General features: G+C 52.7%; 1 protein-coding gene across 5 annotated transcripts in view; it reads right to left on the reverse strand.

Moving 5' to 3' along the window:
* Positions 1-18989, reverse strand: part of SFXN5 (sideroflexin 5) — a 103562-nt gene that overhangs the window by 14868 nt on the left and 69705 nt on the right. For all 5 annotated transcript variants that reach the window (XM_041427624.1, XM_041427623.1, XM_041427622.1 and 2 more), the window contains 3 exons: positions 17672-17787; positions 15336-15421; positions 3549-3666 (listed from right to left, as the gene is read on the reverse strand). In XM_041427624.1, coding sequence (XP_041283558.1) covers positions 3549-3666; positions 15336-15421; positions 17672-17787 — 320 coding nt within the window. The remainder of the gene's footprint in view (positions 1-3548; positions 3667-15335; positions 15422-17671; positions 17788-18989) is intronic.

The following is an 18989-nucleotide window of genomic DNA, read 5'->3' on the forward strand; positions in this document are numbered from 1 at the left end:
TTGAGCCCCGTCAGGAGAGAGGATGGAAGGTGGCCACGCAAACTCCTGGCCCACAACAAGCACTCCATGACACATCAGCCTCTGTGTTTGCTCCTGACTTACCAAAGGTTGTGAGTGTGTGAGCAAGGGCAGAACTTGGCTCACTCACAGCTCCTGCAGGGGTTGCTGCTCACAGCACAGCCCCGTTTTGGGAAAAGAACACGTCCCTTACACCTTGCTGCTGGTTTGGTACAACAGCCTGGCCCTGTCCTGCTGTGCCTGTCACCGAGGCCATGGGAAAAGCCAAGACATTCCCACAGAGATCAGTGCTTAAACACCTCTAAATTCCTTATCTGACCAGACAGAATCATGGAATCATTCAGGTTGGGAAAGACTCCAAGGTCATCGAGCCCAACTGCTGAAGTTCAGGGTCTGGTGAGGAGTGCCCAAAAATTCACAGGCTTTGAGAAACACTCCCTGCAAGGAGACTTGGATTTCCCATCCAGAAATGGATCCAGAGGGATTGGTCCAGGTAAATCACTCGCTCTGCTCCCTTGAGCATCCCCACAGAAACCTCCAAAGAGATTTTGGAGAACAGGGAGAATGTCCTTTGTAAACACTCACACGTTTATAGAAAATGCAAACATAACAGGAAAACAGGCTGGGAGAGCTGGGAATGTTCCCTGGAGAAGGGAAAACCCAGGGAATGATCAGAGTCCCTGGAGGGGCTCCAGGAGAGCTGCAGAGGGACTGGGGACAAGGCCTGCAGGGACAGCACACAGGGAATGGCTCCCACTGGCAAAGGGCAGATTGGGCTGGGATCTTGGCAAGGAATTCCTGGCTGGGAGGGTGGACAGGGGCTGGGCTGGAATTCCCAGAGCAGCTGCCCCTGGATCCCTGGCAGTGCCCAAAGCCAGGCTGGGATCCACCTGGGACAGTGGGAGGTGTCCCTGCCATGCCAGGGGTGGCACTGGATGGAATTTAGGGTGTCTCCTGATCCAGACCATTCCAGGATTCTGTGGCTGATCAGCCCTGGCTGCCCGTGGAGCCCCTGAGCCCATGGTGTGAGCAGATGTGGGATCCAGCTGTGCAGGGCTCTCTCTGTGTGTGGAGCAGAGCTGGATCCCAGCAGGCAGAGCCCAGGCAGGCTCTGGGAAGGCTCCTTTTCCCTGGCAGGGTGTGTGGGCAGCCCACGTCATCCTGTCTGATCCCTAACCAGGGCTGATTCATGATTACTGTGCTGAGAACATCTCACTGCCTGCAGAAGGTCACTCCCGACGACGCCGTCGCTTCCAGGGCTGCCTGCTGCCTGCAATCCCACTATCCCCAGAGCAAAACCACTCCTGAATTTCCCCTGTGGGTTAGAGTTCACTCAGCTCCTAAAATCAAGGAGATTTTCCCTGCTGGAATACCAGGTACTGCGCAGGAGAAGTTATCTGTCACCCAGAAAGCCACAGTTCCAGAGGGAGTTGTCCCTGGTCATGGCAGGAAACAAGAGGGTCTCTGAGGTCCTTCCAACCCAAACCATTTCAGAATTCCAGGATTTTGGAGGAACAGTGGCAATGTCTCCCTTGGGATAAATGAGGTTGGTGGTACCTGCTGTGGCCTTGCTTCCCTGATTATCCTGAAAGATTTTTCCTGGAAATAGGGAGGAAATTGGAAATTTCCAGGAAAATTGCACCAGAGAAGGCTTAAACTGGATATTAGGAAGGAATTCTTGCTGGAAAAGGTGGTCAGGCATTGGAAGGTGCTGCCCAGGGCAGGGCTGCAGTCCCCATCCCTGCAGGGGTTTCAGAGCCCTGTGGCTGTGGCCCTTGGGGACAGGGGCACTGGTGGCCCTGGCAGTGCTGAGGAACAGTTGGGACTCGTTGATCTCAGAGGGCTTTTCCAGCCTTAAAAACGCTCAGATTCCCTGGGAAAGGAGCAGAAGGGATGCTGTGTGCCCCAGCCTCCTTCCCACAGGCAGGCTGGATGTGCTCCAGGCTCTACCTTGAGCAGGTGTGGGACCTGGCAGCGCTCCTCAGCCTTTCCCAAGCCCAGCCTGGGAGCAGAACCCGGGCTCAGCACAGAGCTGATGGCCTGGAGCTGAGGCTGAGCTCCTGCCAAAAGCACTGCCAGGCTCTGGGGATGCACTGAGCCCAGGAGAGGCAGGGAAATCACATTGCTCCTGCAACTGGGGCTTGTGCAGCTTCTGACTGCAATGCTGTGTCTGCTCCTGATGGAAGGGCTCCAAAAACGATGTTGACTAATTAGAAAAAGTTTAAGGAAGAGCCATATGAATCATTAAAGCTTCAGCAAACACGTCTTTTAGCAAGAGGCTCCAAGACTGAGATAAATTCAGGTTCTTAGAGAGAAGGGACAGTTTTCTCTCAGCCTGGAGACAGCAAGAAGGACAACAGAGAATTCCCAACGTGTTTGTCAGTCAGCACACAAGTGTACAGCAAGATTCCCTGGCTGGAAGTCATGGATAAACCCATCCAGACTGAAAAAAAATATGAATTCACGTGCAGACAGTGATACCAACTCCTGATCCAGCTGAGAGGAAAAGAACCTTGTGAGAGAGCCCTTTTTTCCTCCCTTAGGAACAGAGACCTTCTTTGGAAATGCACAGATTTACAACCAGGAAAAGCTCCAATCACCAAAATTAAAGACTTAAAATAAACCCACCCGAGCAATTTGTTCAACTAAATTAGTCTGAGTGACTGCACTGATCATTCCCTGTTTCCTTGGCTGGTTTTCCTTTGCTCACCCCCAGGCTGGGTCTTCCCAGGAGAAGAAAAAGCAAAAAGCCCTCAGAGAAGCTCTGGGGAAGAACGTCCCCCTCAGATGTGTGGTCCAGGCTCTTGGCTTCATGGACAGAGCTTAAATTTAATATTTTAACTCCAAGGAAACCCTAGTGTGAGGGAGAGGGGCTTTTTCCTGCCTGGTAAATCTGTGCTGTTCAGGAGAGGAATATTCACAGAATTTTACACAGAATGACCAGGTTGGGAGAGACCTTCAAGCCCATGGAGTCCAGCCCAGCCCCAACAGCTCAGCCAACCCCTGGCCCCCAGTGCCACATCCAGGCTTTGTTAAACACCCCAGGGATGGTGACTGCAGCACCTCCCCGGGCAGCCATTCCAGAACTTTATCACCTTGCTGGAAAAACTCTTTCCTGCTCTCCAGGCTGAATTTCCCTTGGCACAGCTGAGGCTGTGTGCTCTGGCTGTGCCAGTCCCTGCAGACAGAGCCCAGCCCAGCTGAGCACAGGCACCTTCCAGAGCTGGGCAGGGTGAGGAGGGCAGCCCTGAGTCTCCTTTTCTCCAGGGGAGCACCCCCAGCTCCCTCAGGGCTTCCTCTCAGGGTTGGTGTTCCCAGCCACTCTCCAGCCTGGCTGTCCCCTCTGGATGTGCTCAGTGTCCCAAAGTCCTTCCCAAACCGAGGGGCCAGGGCTGGGCACAGAGTGGAGCGCTCAGCGCAGGGCCAGAAACCAGCTCCCCCCGGAAAGGAGGGCAAGGCGGGCCCACCGGAGCGGGCAGCGCCCCGGGAAGGCCGAGGGGCCGTGCTCTGTCAGCCCGGAGCCCACTGACCTCGGACATCTGCGGGAAGAGGCTGATGGCCAGCGGCAGGGCCAGGCCGAAGGCAGCGAGGCACACGAGGCTTTGCACCGGCAGGAGCATGCGGGGCCGGGCCCTCAGCAGCCACGTCCTGCAAGGGAAAGGCTGGGTTAGAGCGTTCCGGGGACGCGGCCTCCGACACGCGCGGGGCTCTGGGCAGCCCTTCAGAAGGTGTTTGGTGGAGGCATGTTCCAGCAGCCTTGGGCTGTGGGTGACAGGGCCAGGCCTGAAGCTGCCAGCTCCAGTGTAGGCAAGCCTGAAGGCCCTTTAGTTCTGCTTACTTTGCATTTTATAGTTTTTTTTGCCGAGCATCTTAACACATAACTTTGCTATTACCTACAGCCTATCACAACTGCTCTCATTACCGTATTACGGTCATTACTGTCCAACCACATGAGTTAGTGCGTTACAGTTTAAGCTTAAAGATGTTTTTCGGTTTTCTTGCAGAGGAAAATTCTTAGACCTTTTTCCTACTTGCCACATCGACATGTTGGTTTGCCTGTGGAATCTTCCTGCTTTTCCTAAGACCTATTTCTGCCTGGAAAAAACATATTTTTGTTTGTGGTCAACAAATCCTTTGCTCTCGTCATAAAACCTCCTTCCAGTTCAACTTAACCTTTGCTTTCTTGGTTATCCAGAAAATGTCCTTGCTTAGCAATTGGCAATTTAGACATCTATTGTTCTTCTACATCAAAACTTGCTTCCACCTCTATTCTGCTCTCAGGCTCTACATTCAGAGATCTTTCTGCCAAGCACACGTGTCTGTGAGACTTTGTCAAACTTCCATCCTTCCCAAAGGGGAGAGCAGGACATCCCTGGATGGACACTGCTGCTCACCTGGGCCTGCTGGGCCCCTCTCCCCACTGGTGACAGCCCCTCAGAGAATCATGGAATGGGTTGGCTTGGAAAGATCCTTAAAATGATCCAGGTCCTCCTCCTGCCATGGTAGGGACACTTCCCCTGTGCCAGGGTCCCCCCAGCCCTGTCCAACCATGGCAGGGACACCTTTCCCATCCCAGGGTCCCCCCAGCCCTTTCCAACCATGGCAGGGACACCTTCCCCATCCCAGGGTCCCCCCAGCCCTGTCCAACCATGGCAGGGACACCTCCCCTGTGCCAGGGTCCCCTCAGCCCTGTCCAACCATGGCAGGGACACCTCCCCTGTGCCAGGGTCCCCCCAGCCCTGTCCAACCATGGCAGGGACACCTCCCGTGTGCCAGGGTCCCCCCAGCCCTTTCCAACCATGGCAGGGACACCTCCCCTGTGCCAGGGTCCCCCCAGCCCTGTCCAACCATGGGAGGGACACTTCCCCTGTGCCAGGGTCCCCCCAGCCCTGTCCAACCATGGCAGGGACACCTTCCCCATCCCAGGGTCCCCCCAGCCCTGTCCAACCATGGCAGGGACACCTCCCCTGTGCCAGGGTCCCCTCAGCCCTGTCCAACCATGGCAGGGACACCTCCCCATCCCAGGTCCCCTCAGCCCTGTCCAACCATGGCAGGGACACCTTTCCCATCCCAGGGTCCCCCCAGCCCTTTCCAACCATGGCAGGGACACCTTCCCCATCCCAGGGTCCCCCCAGCCCTGTCCAACCATGGCAGGGACACCTCCCCTGTGCCAGGGTCCCCCCAGCCCTGTCCAACCCGGCCTGGGGCACTGCCAGGGGTGGCACCTCGTCCTCAGCAGGTCACCACCACCACCGTGCCCCACAGAGAGCCCCAGTTCCACCCTGGGTGAGGCAGCCCAGGTGACCCAGCCCAGGTGACCCAGCACAGATGACACCCCACCCCAGGTGACACCCCAGCCCAGGTGACACCCCAGCAGGCTGGAGCTGATGCCCCGTGAGCAGAAGGAAATCAGGTCCTTGGGAGGCACTGGGAGCTCTGGGAAAGGCACTGGGAAAGGCACAGACAACTTCATTAAAGGGGGAATAAAGGCACAGCATTGGCAAGCCCTTCATTTGTTAAAATCTAACATCTGCAGTGGGGGCAAGGATGTTTGAACACTTCGTGTTCCTGGGGGAGTTTATGAGTTCAAGATTTGTTAACAGCAAACTGCTGAAGATCCTGTAAGGTCAGGTTCTGGTAATGACCCAAAAGTGACCCTTCTGATGGAACTAACACCAGAAAACTGGGACATTTGGCTGGTAGGAGCTGGTATATGAAATATATTCCAGGGGCTCAGGCAGTTTGCCAGTGTTAAAGGGGAAAATATCATTTGTGAGGGATTTATTCCAGAGCCATTTTCAAAAAGGATCCCTATCATTCAACTGAGAAAAATGGGAAAATAAACCTACACCAGGACAGGGAGTTTTGTTGGAATGTTCAGTGTGTTTGAGCAATATGGAGAGGGAGTGGATTTGCTGCTGGGTTATTTAGGACACAGGGAGCAGCTGGGCCAGGGCAGGTTTAGGTTGGATTTTAGGGACAGGTGGATTTTACCCACCCCCAGAGGGTGCTGGCACTGCCCAGGCTGCCCAGGGAATGGGCACAGCCCCGAGGCTGCCAGAGCTCCAGGAGCATTGGGACACTGCTCCAGGGATGGGCAGGGTGGGATTTTGGGGGGTCTGGGCAGGGCCAGGGGCTGCACGGATGATCCCTGTGAATCCAGCTCAGGATATTCCATGATCTCCTTCCCCCTGGGATGAACACAGGAGCTCTCCTTGGCCAGGGAAGGTACAGGAGACAACACCCAGCCCTGATCATCCGTCCCCATGGTGACATCCCTGGGATTAAACCCCTCCCAATCCCAATCCACCCTTCCCAGCCCAGGGGCTCGGCCAGCTTGGGCCCCAGGTCACCTCAGCCCCTTGCTCCACGTCCAAGACAACACCAAGCCCTGATCATCCATCCCCGTGGTGACATCCCTGGGATTAAACCCCTCCCAATCCCAATCCACCCTTCCCAGCCCAGGGGCTCGGCCAGCTTGGGCCCCAGGTCACCTCAGCCCCTTGCTCCACGTCCAGCGCTGGCTCCAAGCACACCTGGGGATCTGCTGAGAAGGAATTCATGCCCTGCTCCTGCCTCAGCCTCCCCACCCTGCTGAGAGCTGCCAGGAGCCTGGGAGACGTGGGGAGAGCAAGCACCAGAGTTTAACTCCTCCAGGATCTCAGCTCCTCACTAATAAGCTCTCGAGACAGAGTTGATCCTATCAATTTGTGCTGTGAAAATCAAGCTTCTGTTCTCCAATATTGAGCTGCTCTGTGCTGCACTGAGCATGGCTGATCTCAGAGCCTGTCAGAGGAGCCTGCAAGGCTTCATCAAGGAGGGCAGCAGGGCACCTGTCCCTGGAGGCACAGGGGCAGCTCCTGGTCTCAGCAGGAAAGGTGACCCATCCAAGCAGGAAAAGTGACCTGTCCCAGCAGAGAAGGTGACCTGTCCCAGCAGGAGAGCAGCTGACCTGCTCCACACGCTGTAACACCCGCCCTGTTCCAGGACTGCCCTGGATAAACTGTGATCACCCCTGGAGGCACAGGGGCAGCCCCTGGAGCTGTGATCATCCCTGGAGACACAGGAGCAGCTCCTGGAGCTGTGATCATCCCTGATCATCTCTGGAGGCAGAGGGGCAGCTCCTGGAGCTGTCATCATCCCTGGAGGCAGAGGGGCAGCCCCTGGAGCTGTGATCACCCCTGGAGGCACAGGAGCAGCTCCTGGAGCTGGTTTTTGCCCTGCTGAAGCTGCTGTGATCCATGAGAGCCCTCGCTGGGACACTCCCAGCAGCAGATCCTCGCAGCCTCCCGGGGCTCAGTTTAGAGACAAGCTGACACCACCCCTGACATCTTAATTTGGAGCTGCACCCTCTGTAATTACTGCCCTGTCGGGGACCTTATAATCACCCAAGTAAAACCTCAACCAATTTAAAAGGATCCCGGGTCCAGCCCCCAGGTGTGACTTCCAGGGGTTCTTCCAGCCCAGGCCAGTTCAAATTACAAGGGCCGACCTCCTAATTAGGAAGAGTTATGGCTCGATTTAAAAAGGAGAGCAGACTAATTAACACATGTAGTGTAATGTCTTAATTGGGATTCAGATCGGAGAATTTGTGTGGTTCAGAATAAATGACTCATAATTAGCCAAGAGGTCCAGTTTTCTCCTGTCCCTGGGATCCCTGCTCCCGACACCGAGCTGGGGAGGAAGGGGAGTTAAATATTGCATTTTGTGAGCTGTCAGCTGCACTGCAAATCCCTCTTTGCACCCATTAACCCCCCATTGGAGGGGAGTGATGAGGAGCCTCCAAAGGGTTTCACTGCAGAGGATCAGCACAGATTGAAAAGAAATTAATAAAATAAAATATCCATGTGGAAATGAAATTAATATCCATGTGGTGAAGAGGGGTTTAGCTCACACCACTGCCCTGCGTGCTCTGCCAAAGGGCTGGGTCAGGGAACAGGGGGGTCTGGACCTTCAGAGCCCCCTGACAGCCCAACTCTGGCATCTTCTGGAGCCTAAACAATCCCAGGATGAGTGGGGTTGGGAGGGAGGCTCCTCCCTGCTCGAGCAGGGTCCCCTGGAGCACAGAATTCAGGATTGTGTCCAGATGGATTTGGAGTATCTCAAAAGATCCTCAAAATAGAGATATTAAAAACTGAATTACTGAACATCTCCAGAGATGTTCAAAAAGCAGAGGAAGGAGCCTGATTTATTCACAGGAGCAAACCCATCCCACCATAACCCTGCAGAAATATTGGTGCTGTTCCACAGGGGAACAGGAGTTTTAGGGACCTCACCCCATGCACAGGACAGGAGCAGCTTTGGAATTAAACCCTGGCTCGGATTATTCAAAATGGAGTTGGAAAGTTTGCACCAAGAGGTGCAAAGCGCTGGAAAAGCTGCAGGAGGACAAGAGAATTGTGGAATCATGGAATTGTTGGGGTTGGAAGGGACCTTAAAGCCCACCAGGGACACCTCCCACTCTCCCAGGTGGGTCCAGCCTGGCCTTGGGCACTGCCAGGGATGCAGGGGCAGCCACAGCTGCTCTGGGAATTCCATCCCAGCGCGGAATTCCTTGCCAAGATCTGATCCAAACGTCCCCTCCCTCAGCTGGAGACCATCTCCCCTTGTCCTTGCCCTCCCTGCTCTTGGGAAAAGTCCCTCTCCAGCCTTTCACAAGCCCCCTTTAACACGTTCATTTTATTGTCCCCAATCTCATAACCCAACACTTTTGCTCTGTCTCATTGGCATAACTGCTCCACGATTCTCCCCTGACCTCCGGATGGCAAAGAACATGAAATTCCACAACACCTCCCTCCTCCTCTTCCCCTTTTTCTTCAAGCTTTGTTCCTTTACTCCTTCAAACCCCGCCATGCCTCTTCCTCGTGCCATTTCCCTTCACACCTTGGTGGTTTCAGTGGTGGTTTAGTTCCTGTACCCCTTCAAACCCCGCCATGCCTCTTCCTCGTGCCATTTCCCTTCACACCTTGGTGGTTTCAGTGGTGGTTTAGTTCCTGTACCCCTTCAAACCCCGCCATGCCTCTTCCTCGTGCCATTTCCCTTCACACCTTGGTGGTTTCAGTGGTGGTTTAGTGCTGGGAAGACGCTGGGGGAGGCAGGGAGAGGCTGGGAGGCACCGGAGGCGGCCGAGCCCGCGGCTCCCGCGTCCGTAGGTACAAACACACACAGACAGTGCATCTGCTGCACAGAGACAGCGTGTTGGAGCTCTTGTAAATACACCTTCATTCAACTTTCATCACAGTGTTCATTAGTGGTTTAAATTTTGCATAATTTGGCAGCTGCCTCTGGCGTTTTTCAGGAGGTGCTGTAATTTATTCCATATGGAAGTCAGGCGCTGCACTCCGAAGGAGTTATCGGGTGCACTGAACCAGGCCTGTATTTGTCTGGGAGGAGGTGTCAGATGCTAAACTAAACATGACAGGAGTGAACCCAAGTCTCCCAGCTGACAGATTCTGTGGGGTTTCTGTGGTGTTTGCTATAAACAGGTTCAGAGGCAGCGCAGACACCGCGAGACGCCGGCGCCGCCGCGGGGCACGGGGAGCGCCGGGATCCTGGGGGATTCTGAGGGATCCTGGGGGATCCTGGGGGATCTTGAGGGATCCTGGGGGATCCTGAGCGATCCCACACTCCTCACAACACCCCTCTGGCGCCCCAAGGAAGTTTGGGATCCCCAGATCCCCGTCCTGCTGAGCGTGTCAGGTCTCTGCTCTGCTCCCCAGCTTTTCTCACTCGTTTTGGGTCATTTTGGGAAATCTGAGCTCTACCAGCGACCAGCAGCTCTGCTGTCCCACCCAGCCAGGCCACCAGTGTCCTCACCCCGCAGCCCCAGCCCTGAGCCCCTCCAGAGGACACAGCAGATGCAAAACGAGGGAGGCTGGGGGTTTTTGTGCTTGATTGACACCATTAAAGGAGCAGTTTCCGTGTTTACTCTGGGAACAGCCCCAGCAGTTGAAGGTGTCGCTGCTGGCAGCTGCTGAGCCCAAACAAACTTCATTGAGGGCTGGGCTGGACGGGGCCCTGGAGGAAAAGCACCTGTGGGAACATCCTGCACTCTCTGACAGGGGAGTGCCTCCAGGAGAAGCTCGTGGACACGAGGGCCAGGGGGGCCTCCTGCCTCACCCCCGTTCTGCAGTGACAAACAAGGCTCCAGCAGAGGAAAATGCCCTTCCAGCACCACAGAGCACTGGCCAGCCCCCAGGAAAATCCATTTTTCCTGGTGACACTGGTTCAGCTCAGCCAGAGCAGCTCTGCAGTGCTGATCCAGCCCGGGAGCATCCTGATTTTATGGGATTTACAGGAAAACAGCCCCGGGAACTGCTGCACAAGGAGGATCTGGAGATGAAGAAGAGCAGAAATGCTCCTCTTCCATGGACACAACTGCTCTGCTCCCATTTCTCCCTCAGCTCCTGCCCTTTGCCAGCAGCTCCAGCTTTGTCACTTCCACAGACACTGCCCAGCCAGCTCCAAGGCCTTCTCCAATGCATCCTGGCATTCCCGAGCTCTTGGAACCTTCTCAGCCCTGCTCTGTGCTTCTGACCCTCTGCAAGGCCTTCTCTGAGGGGCACAGAGGAGGTTTGAGATAAGATAAGGGTGCAAGAAGAGCCCAGGTTCCTCACTCTCCACTCAGAGATCCCCCAAAGTGTCCCCAGCAGACGCTGGTGACGGACTGAGCTTCTCCGACTCGGCCAGACCACAGGAGACAAAAATTTGGGCTCTCCCAGCACAGAGCTCAGACTGAGGCTGCACTTGGAGCTGGCCTGCCCCTCACCAACCAGCTGCAGCTCTGCAGGGAGCAGGGAGCTGCACCAAGGCTGCTGGAGAAGCCTTGCACGGTGGCTGGGAGCAAACGGCTCCATCTCCCAAATTTCATCGGAACAACCAAACAAAGGACTCACAGAAGGGGCTGAATGCAGGGAATAAAGGGAGATGGGGATGAAGAGCCCAACTTCCCGCAGTGGATGCTGCTGTCCCCACACCTGTGTGACACAGAGACACCCCAGAATCCCCACTGCCAGTCACCCTCATCCCCCAGGCACCGCCCAACCAATATTTTCCCGCACCAAAAGTTGCCAGCGCGGATATTATTTATAAAACTCAATGAGAATACATCTGCACGGAATAACTGACACCGTGTTCCCTGCGTGGCATATGCAGGCTGAAAATAAACATTGATTCTATATGTTCACTGCTCCAGCAGAGCGTCCAAGCAGCAGGAAATGCATGAAACATGGGCAAGAATGGGAGCGCGGCAGTGGGAGGGAACATGGAATTGCTTGGAGAGCAGAGAGGCGGCCCCGGGAGTTAAAATACACAGCAGGCAAAGAGACGAGAGGAGCCAAGAGAGCTGAAAAAAATGGCACAAGAGACGAGAGAGGCAGCTGGGGGAGTTAAAACATGCAGATGGAGAGATGGCTGGGAGAGAGGAAAGACCTGGATCCGAGCGGAGAGACGGCGACCGGGAACTGGCCACTTAAAATAAACTTTGGGAGCAGCGAGGTGGGGAGAATTCCTGGGATCTGAAACGCTGCTGGGAGCAGGGGCTGGGCCCTGGAGGGGTGGGAGGGTGGGAGTCCCACCCAGCTGAGCACCATCACCCACCTGCACCTGGGATCACACCGGGCATGGGAATTGTCCCCTCCTTCCCATATCCCAAATTCAAACTACGGGCAGGAGTCGCTCCCTTCCTTCCCCACAATCCCAAACACAAATCAGGAATCTCTCCCTTCCTTCCCCACAGTCCCAAATACAAATCCATGGGAAGACTCATCCCCTACTTTCCACAATCCCAAATGCAAATCCATTGGAGGAATTGTTCCTTCCTTCCCATATTCCAAATTCAAACTACTCAGAGGAATTGCTCCTTTCCTTCCCTACAATCCCAAATGCAAATCCATTGGAGGAATCATCCCTTCCTTCCCCACAATCCCAAATGCAAATCCATTGGAGGAATCATCCCTTCCTTCCCCACAATCCCAAATGTAAATTCATTGGAGGAATCATCCCTTCCTTCCCCACAATCCCAAATGTAAATCCATTGGAGGAATCATCCCTTCCTTCCCCACAATCCCAAATGCAAATCCATTGGAAGAATCATCCCTTCCTTCCCCACAATCCCAACTGTAAATCCATTGGAAGAATCATCCCTTCCTTCCCCACAATCCCAAATGTAAATCCATTGGAGCAATTGTTCCTTTCCTTCCCCACATCCCAAATTCAAACGACTGGGAGAATCGCTCCCTCCTTCCCATATCCCAAAAGCAAACCCATTGGAGGATCCAGATTGTGGCTCCTGATCCCAGCTCTGCAGAGTGACACCTTCATCCTTCCCATTTACAGCCCCTGCAGGGATTGCTATAAATAAATGGATAATGCCTGCCTGGATCTCACCCCCATTAAAACCACCCTCCTCAGACTCAAATCCTACTAAATTTATCAAGTTACACTTTCCCCAAATGCTCCAAAGGGGTTTTTTTCCCCCCCAAAATGAGCTTTCAGCTCTGAGTGAGCCCTTTAGGAACCAGTTTTAAGATCAGTGAGTTGACTTCAGAGCCCTGAGGCACAGACAGGGACACTCCCCGTGTCCCAGGGCCGCTCCAGAGCTGCCACCAGCCCCAGCAGCGTGGCTAAGCCACAGCTCACTCCCCATCCCTGCTGCTTCTCACTGCCAGCCTTCCAGGAATCCGAGGATATTTGATGGAAAATGCAGCAGGCACAAAGCTCCGGGCAGAATTCAGGCAGGCAAAAGCAGAGCCCGGATATTTTTATACCCACAGAGTTTTGTGGCAGCAAGAAGGGAAATTTTCTCTCACTAACGTGAATTAAAGCTTTCAATAAGTTAAAATGATGATATTTTTTCTTTTTTTTTGAGGGCAATCTCCTGTAAGTTCACAGATAAAATCAGTTTTAGAGAGGCCTGCACTGAGCACAGGTGCATTCAGCAAAACTCGCATCAATCCAAGGATTTATGATGGCCCTGAGGACAAAGAAATGATTTACTGGTTTTATTTTGCTGCAAAGGATGGAGCAAATTTCACCATCAGTTTTATTTTCTCCCCAGGTGCCAATCCAATTTTACTGCCAGGTTTATTTCAGCCTGGGAATGGCCCAGGATGGCCCCTCAGTGTGCCCTGCTGGAGACAATAATTTATTAATTTAGAGAGGAGACATTTTCTACAAATTTCTCCAAATTTTTTGCACATAAAGGATTTTATCTGTGGGTACTCAGCAATAAAATAATTTCAAGCAATAAAATAATTTGTCCTGGGTGTTGGTTTTTTTTGGATGGTTAAATGGGAACCAGTTAAACCAGTGGGAACACACAAAACCACCTCAGTGCAAAGCCTCAGTTCTACACACAACTTGGAGTAAGCCCTGAGTAAATTACTCCAGAGTAAGTTACTCCAGAGTAAGGCTTGGTCACTCCCAGGCACATTCCCAGCAGATGCTGCAGGTAAATCCTGGCTTTGTGGGTGACAAAGGACTTGGAGCAGGGAAGAGGCTGCAGAGGTTTAGTCAAGAAGGAGGATGAAATAAAATTCAAATGTTTTGCAGAAAATTAGGGGTGTTGGAATCTGCTCCTCCTTGGAATTGGATGGTCTTTAAGGTCTCTTCCTACCCAAACAATTCCATGATTCCATGATAATCTCTCTGAACACCAGCCGAGCCCTTTTAATCTCCAATGTTTCCTGAAAATCAGAGTTTTCCAGTTTTCCACTGAACTCAGGGGGTTTTGTCTCACACAGACCTTCCACAGTGGGTTATCCAAACTACTGGGCTGTCAGGGGGAGTTAAAATAATCACATCAATATAAAACTTCAACAAGCTGGACATTGGTCCTAAATGATGGGACGTGTAAGTTTAATAAGCAAAAAAAATCTATTTGGTGGATGAAATGTGAGGGGGCCCCTGTGGCTCTGCACAAGGAGGGGACAGGAGGGGACAGCTGGAGGGGTCGGGCTCTACTCCCAGGGAACAGGGACAGGAGCAGAGGGAACAGCACCAGGGAGGGTTTAGGATGGATTTGGGGAAAATTCCTTCGTGGAAAGGGTTGTCAAGCACTGGAAGGGGCTGGAGCCCCCATCCCTGGGGGGATTTCAAAGCCTATGGGAAATGGATTTATAGAAAGTCCTCAAAGCCTGGCAGAAGGCTCACACAGTGTGCATCTGTATGCAAACCTTGAAACAAGAAACACTGACTTAGAAATGCCATGGGATAAGAGAGAAGTTGTTGAGAGAGAAATTAAGTTTCAAAAGACAACCTTACAAAAAAGATGAGATACTTTAGAGAAATAGAACTGTAAAAGATACATTGTAGTAAAAGCCACAAGGGGTAATTTTAAATAATTACCTTTGAAACATTTACATATAGTTTTTACATAGTGGAGCTAAAGCTAATAAGCCAAGAAACACTTACAGTGTATTATAATTAAGAAACAGCTTCTGATTGGAAAAACGTACCTTCTAACATCTCTATTATCTCACCCTTCACATGAGACTAAAAATAAAATAAAGGTTTTTAAAACCCCATCTCTAAACCAAAATAAAACATAACCCAACAACAGCCCTGTGGATGTGGCACTTGGGGACATGGGACAGCAGTGGCACTGCCGGGGATGGTTGGACTGGATGACCTTGGAGGACCTTTCCAACCCAAACCATTCCATGATTCCAGAAAATGGGTGGACTCCATGACCTTGGAGGACCTTTCCAACCATTCCATGATTCCATAAAATAGTTGGACTCCATGACCTTGGAGGACCTTTGCAACCCAAACCATTCCATGATCCCATAAAATGGTTGGACTCCATGACCTTGGAGGAACTTTCCAACCCAAACCATGATTCCATAAAATGGTTGGACTCCATGACCTTGGAGGAACTTTCCAACCCAAACCATGACTCCATAAAATGGTTGGACTCCATGACCTTAGAGGAACTTTCCAACCCAAACCATGACTCCATAAAATGGTTGGACTCCGTGGCCTTGGAGGACCTTTCCAACCCAAACCATCCCATGATTCCAGAAAATGGGTGGTCTCCATGCCCTTGGGGGACCTTTCCAACCATTCCATGATTCCATAAAATAGTTGGACTCCATGACCTTGGAGGACCTTTCCAACCCAAACCATTCCATGATGCCAGAAAATGGTTGGACTCCATGACCTTGGAGACCTTTCCAACCATTCCAAGATTCCATAAAATGGTTGGACTCCGTGACCTTGGAGGACCTTTCCAACCCAAACCATTCCATGATCCCATAAAATACCCACGCCTGGCACCCTCTGGGGCCCTTCCCTCCCTTCCCCCGGGGCAGACTCACTTCTCCAGCACGGACATGATGATGGGAGGTAGAACCAGTATAGGCATGGGCAGGACCACTCTGGTCAGGGCTGTTTCCAGCAGGGCCTGAGGAGCAAACACAAACAAACAAACAAACACATCCAGACATCCCAAACAACCCCAGGACGGACCTGCCGGGCTCAGGATGGCTCTGAACTGTCATCCCTGAGTCTGCAGCAGCTGACCAACCTCAAAGCAGTGGAGAACTGGAAAATCATGCCTGGATAAGGATTCTCCAAGCTCACTTTAAAAGCAGGTTCAGCTGTCATGTACAGGGGGTCAAATTTCCAAACCAAAGCGACCTGGATACTTTTTGATGCAGAAAATATCTGGGTTTATCATCAATCATCCCATCTGGGTAGAGCTAGAGCTTGGCCAGAGCCCGGACTCTAACTGGTGGATGTCACTGATGTCACTGATGGGAATGAGATGGGAATCACTGATGGGAAATGTGGGGGAAACATTGTAGGGGAGATGTTGTGGGGGAGATGTTGGAGAGGAAATGTTGGAAGGAAATGTTGGAGAGGAAATGTTGTAGGGACATGTTGTAGGGAAATGTTGTAGGGGAGACATTGTGGAGGAAATGTTAGAGGTGAAATGTTGTAGAGACAATTGTAGAGAAGATGTTGTGGGGGAAATGCTGTGAGGGAAATGTAGTAGGGAAATGTTGTAGAAAGTGGAGGGGAAATGTTGGAGGGGGAATGTTGTAGGGAAATGTAGGGGAGATGTTGCAGGGAAATATCCCACCATGGGCTGAGCAGCACTTTCAGCCCTTCCTGCCTGAGCTGAGCTTTGGTCTCAGCCCCGTGCTGGGCTTGCAGCTCCTGCTGCTGCTCCAGGAACTGTTTTCCATCACTGCTGGTTCATTCCCTGCAGGGATTTGGGACACACAGGGCTCTCCTTTCCCTGGAAAACCCCAACCATGGAGCTGCATTGTGCCTCCAGGATTCTTCCTTCCTGGCCAGACTCACCAGAAGGAGCAACCAAAGCAGGGTTTGGATTTATTGAGGCCCAGAGATCTCCCAGGGCCTGGAGGGGCTCCAGGAGAGCTGCAGAGGGACTGGGGACAAGGCCTGCAGGGACAGCACACAGGGAATGGCTCCCACTGGCAAAGGGCAGATTGGGCTGGGATCTTGGCAAGGAATTCCTGGCTGGGAGGGTGGGCAGGGGCTGGGCTGCAATTCCCAGAGCAGCTGTGGCTGCCCCTGGATCCCTGGCAGTGCCCAAGGCCAGGCTGGATCCACCTGGGACAGTGGGAGGTGTCCCTGCCATGGCAGGGGTGGCACTGGACAGGATTTAAGGTCCCTTCCACCCAAAGCATTCCAGGATTTTATGTCACAGGGACATCTAAGGTCACAACAAACCCTCACACAGGGACAGCTGTGTCACACTGAGGATCTGCCACGTTCCACGTGACAAAACCCAGGATTAACCAATCCAGGAAGAAGCACTGGGATTGGATGGCAGCTGAGCAGAAGTTCCCAGAGCTCCCAAATTTTACGTTTGAGCTCCACCTACATCGCTCTCACAGCGCCTTCACTTTTAATCTTCATTTTCTCTTTCAACCATCAGGACGGAGAGGGGAAAGCGGGTCCTGGAGCCAGTTAATGGAAGTGAGGAAAACTGGCTGCAAGAAGTGTCTCTGAGCCCTTCACCAGATTGTTTTAATCCCCCTGTTAACCAACAATATGGAGAGCTATTCGAGATCTCCCCGTTCCTGCCGAGGACTGCAGAGCTGTACATTAATTGCTGTCTCTGGAGTGCCTTGGACAGAAGGAGGGAGGGAAATGCCAAGCATTATATTATTAACTCCTGTGCCTGGGCGTGTGCTCAGCACAGCTTCACATCTCAGCGAGAGCCCACTTGGAAACAACAGCTCAGGGGGTGCTCAGGAGCCAGAACTGCACCCAGGGATGGGAAGGGAGCAATTCCAGGCAGGTGGCGCAGAGTGGGTTACAGGGAAAGCAAGCCAGCTGTTAACGAGGGTACAAACATCTGGCTGCCCCCAGCCAGCTTTGGGTTTTTGGCAGGGAAGGGTTGAAAAGCTGCTCAGCTCCGAGCCTGAGTCCTCCTGGTTTGGGAAAAGGTGTGAGGGATCTTTGCAGGTTATTCCACAAGGAATTCCCGTGGAAGCACCTGGCACAGGATCTGTCCTGTCACCGCGCCCTTCCAAACCACCAGGGCCAGCCCCCAAATCTCCGTGTCCTCTGCGTCTCCTCCATTCCCAGCTGCTAAACCGTGGATTCCAGAGGGAATGTGGGATGTGTTGGGCCTGGAATCAGCTGTGTCCCAGCTCTCCCAGCTCCTGGCACTCACGTGTTTGGCAGCAACTCTGGACGAGCCGACGATGTTCCCATTATTGTCCAACACATCGATTCCTTCCTCCAGCTCCGTGTGCCTCATCAGGACCACGTTGCAGATGTTGGCACTGGCTGAGGAGGAAAAAAGGCAGGAGGATCAGGCCTGCTCAGTCCCCACTGGCAGCCTCTGTTTGCCCCGGCAGCCCTCCAGATTTCCTCCCCTCAATCTGCTGAGGTGAGTTGCTCCGATCCCCAAAAAAAGATGGAATTCTCAAGGAGAATAATAACCTTCTTTTTTTCCCTCTGGGGCAACAAGGGCACATACAGGCCTACAGGAAGGTCTAGTGCAAGGTGGTTGCCTGTGGTTGGAACCAGATGGTCTTTAGGTCCTTTCCAGCCCAAACCATTCCATGATTTCACATATTTTAGGGGAAAAATGGCTCCATGCACCAGGACCTTTCTGATCCCCCATCCTTGCTCAGCCTGTGGCTTTTAAGGCCTCGAGATGACCCCAAATTCTGTCTCTCAAGACTGACCAAGAGTGGAGCACCACGTGCAGCCCCTCCCCTCGCCCAGGCACTGCCCAACTTCTCCCAGAGAAAAGCTGCTCATTCCCACAAAACTTTTGGGCTGATCAAGTGGCATTTTCCAGCACCCCCCACACCACATTTCCCTGCAAACTTTCCACCCAGAACTGAGACAAACCCACTGTTGCTGCAAGTACCAGTGCCTTCCAAAAATGTGTTTCTGCACTGCTTGATGGGTTAATATTCGCTAATTAATCTCAATTCATGTCATATAACAAATGTCTAATTTTTTGAGGGTGGTGGGTGGGTGAGCCCTCTCTGAAGGCAGCTCTGTGCAATCAAGGATGATTTGTGGTGACAAATGCTCCTTCCACTCGAGAGGGAGAGGAACACACACACACGCACACTCTGTCTCTCTCTTTAATATTCCAACTACCAGACCACTCTTCCCATCTATCAAAATATCTGTGTTCCCAACCCTTCAGCTCCTGAATCCCAGATAAAGAACAAAACAAGGCCTTTCATTTAGAGAAAGTTTAGCCCCTGGTTTTTTTTTCATTTTTAACACTCGCACGCCCCGTCCTTCTCGCTGTCAATCAAAACTGAGCAGATCAAAGAGCCCAGCAGAGCTGCTTTGGCCAGGGATGCCCTGACAGACTCAGGATGGGGTGGCCAGCCCTGATGCTCCCACGATGCTTTTCCAAGGCTCTGGATTCCCTGACCTGGTCCCAAACCCGAAAGCTGCTTCCCATGGCTTGTCTGAGACGAGCCGCTCACGTAGCCGCTCCCCTTCTGCTTCCTGAGGGA

This window comes from Onychostruthus taczanowskii, unplaced genomic scaffold (assembly GCF_017590055.1).
Source record: "Onychostruthus taczanowskii isolate IOZ18803 unplaced genomic scaffold, ASM1759005v1 scaffold117, whole genome shotgun sequence".
Classification (NCBI taxonomy): Eukaryota; Metazoa; Chordata; class Aves; order Passeriformes; family Passeridae; genus Onychostruthus; species Onychostruthus taczanowskii.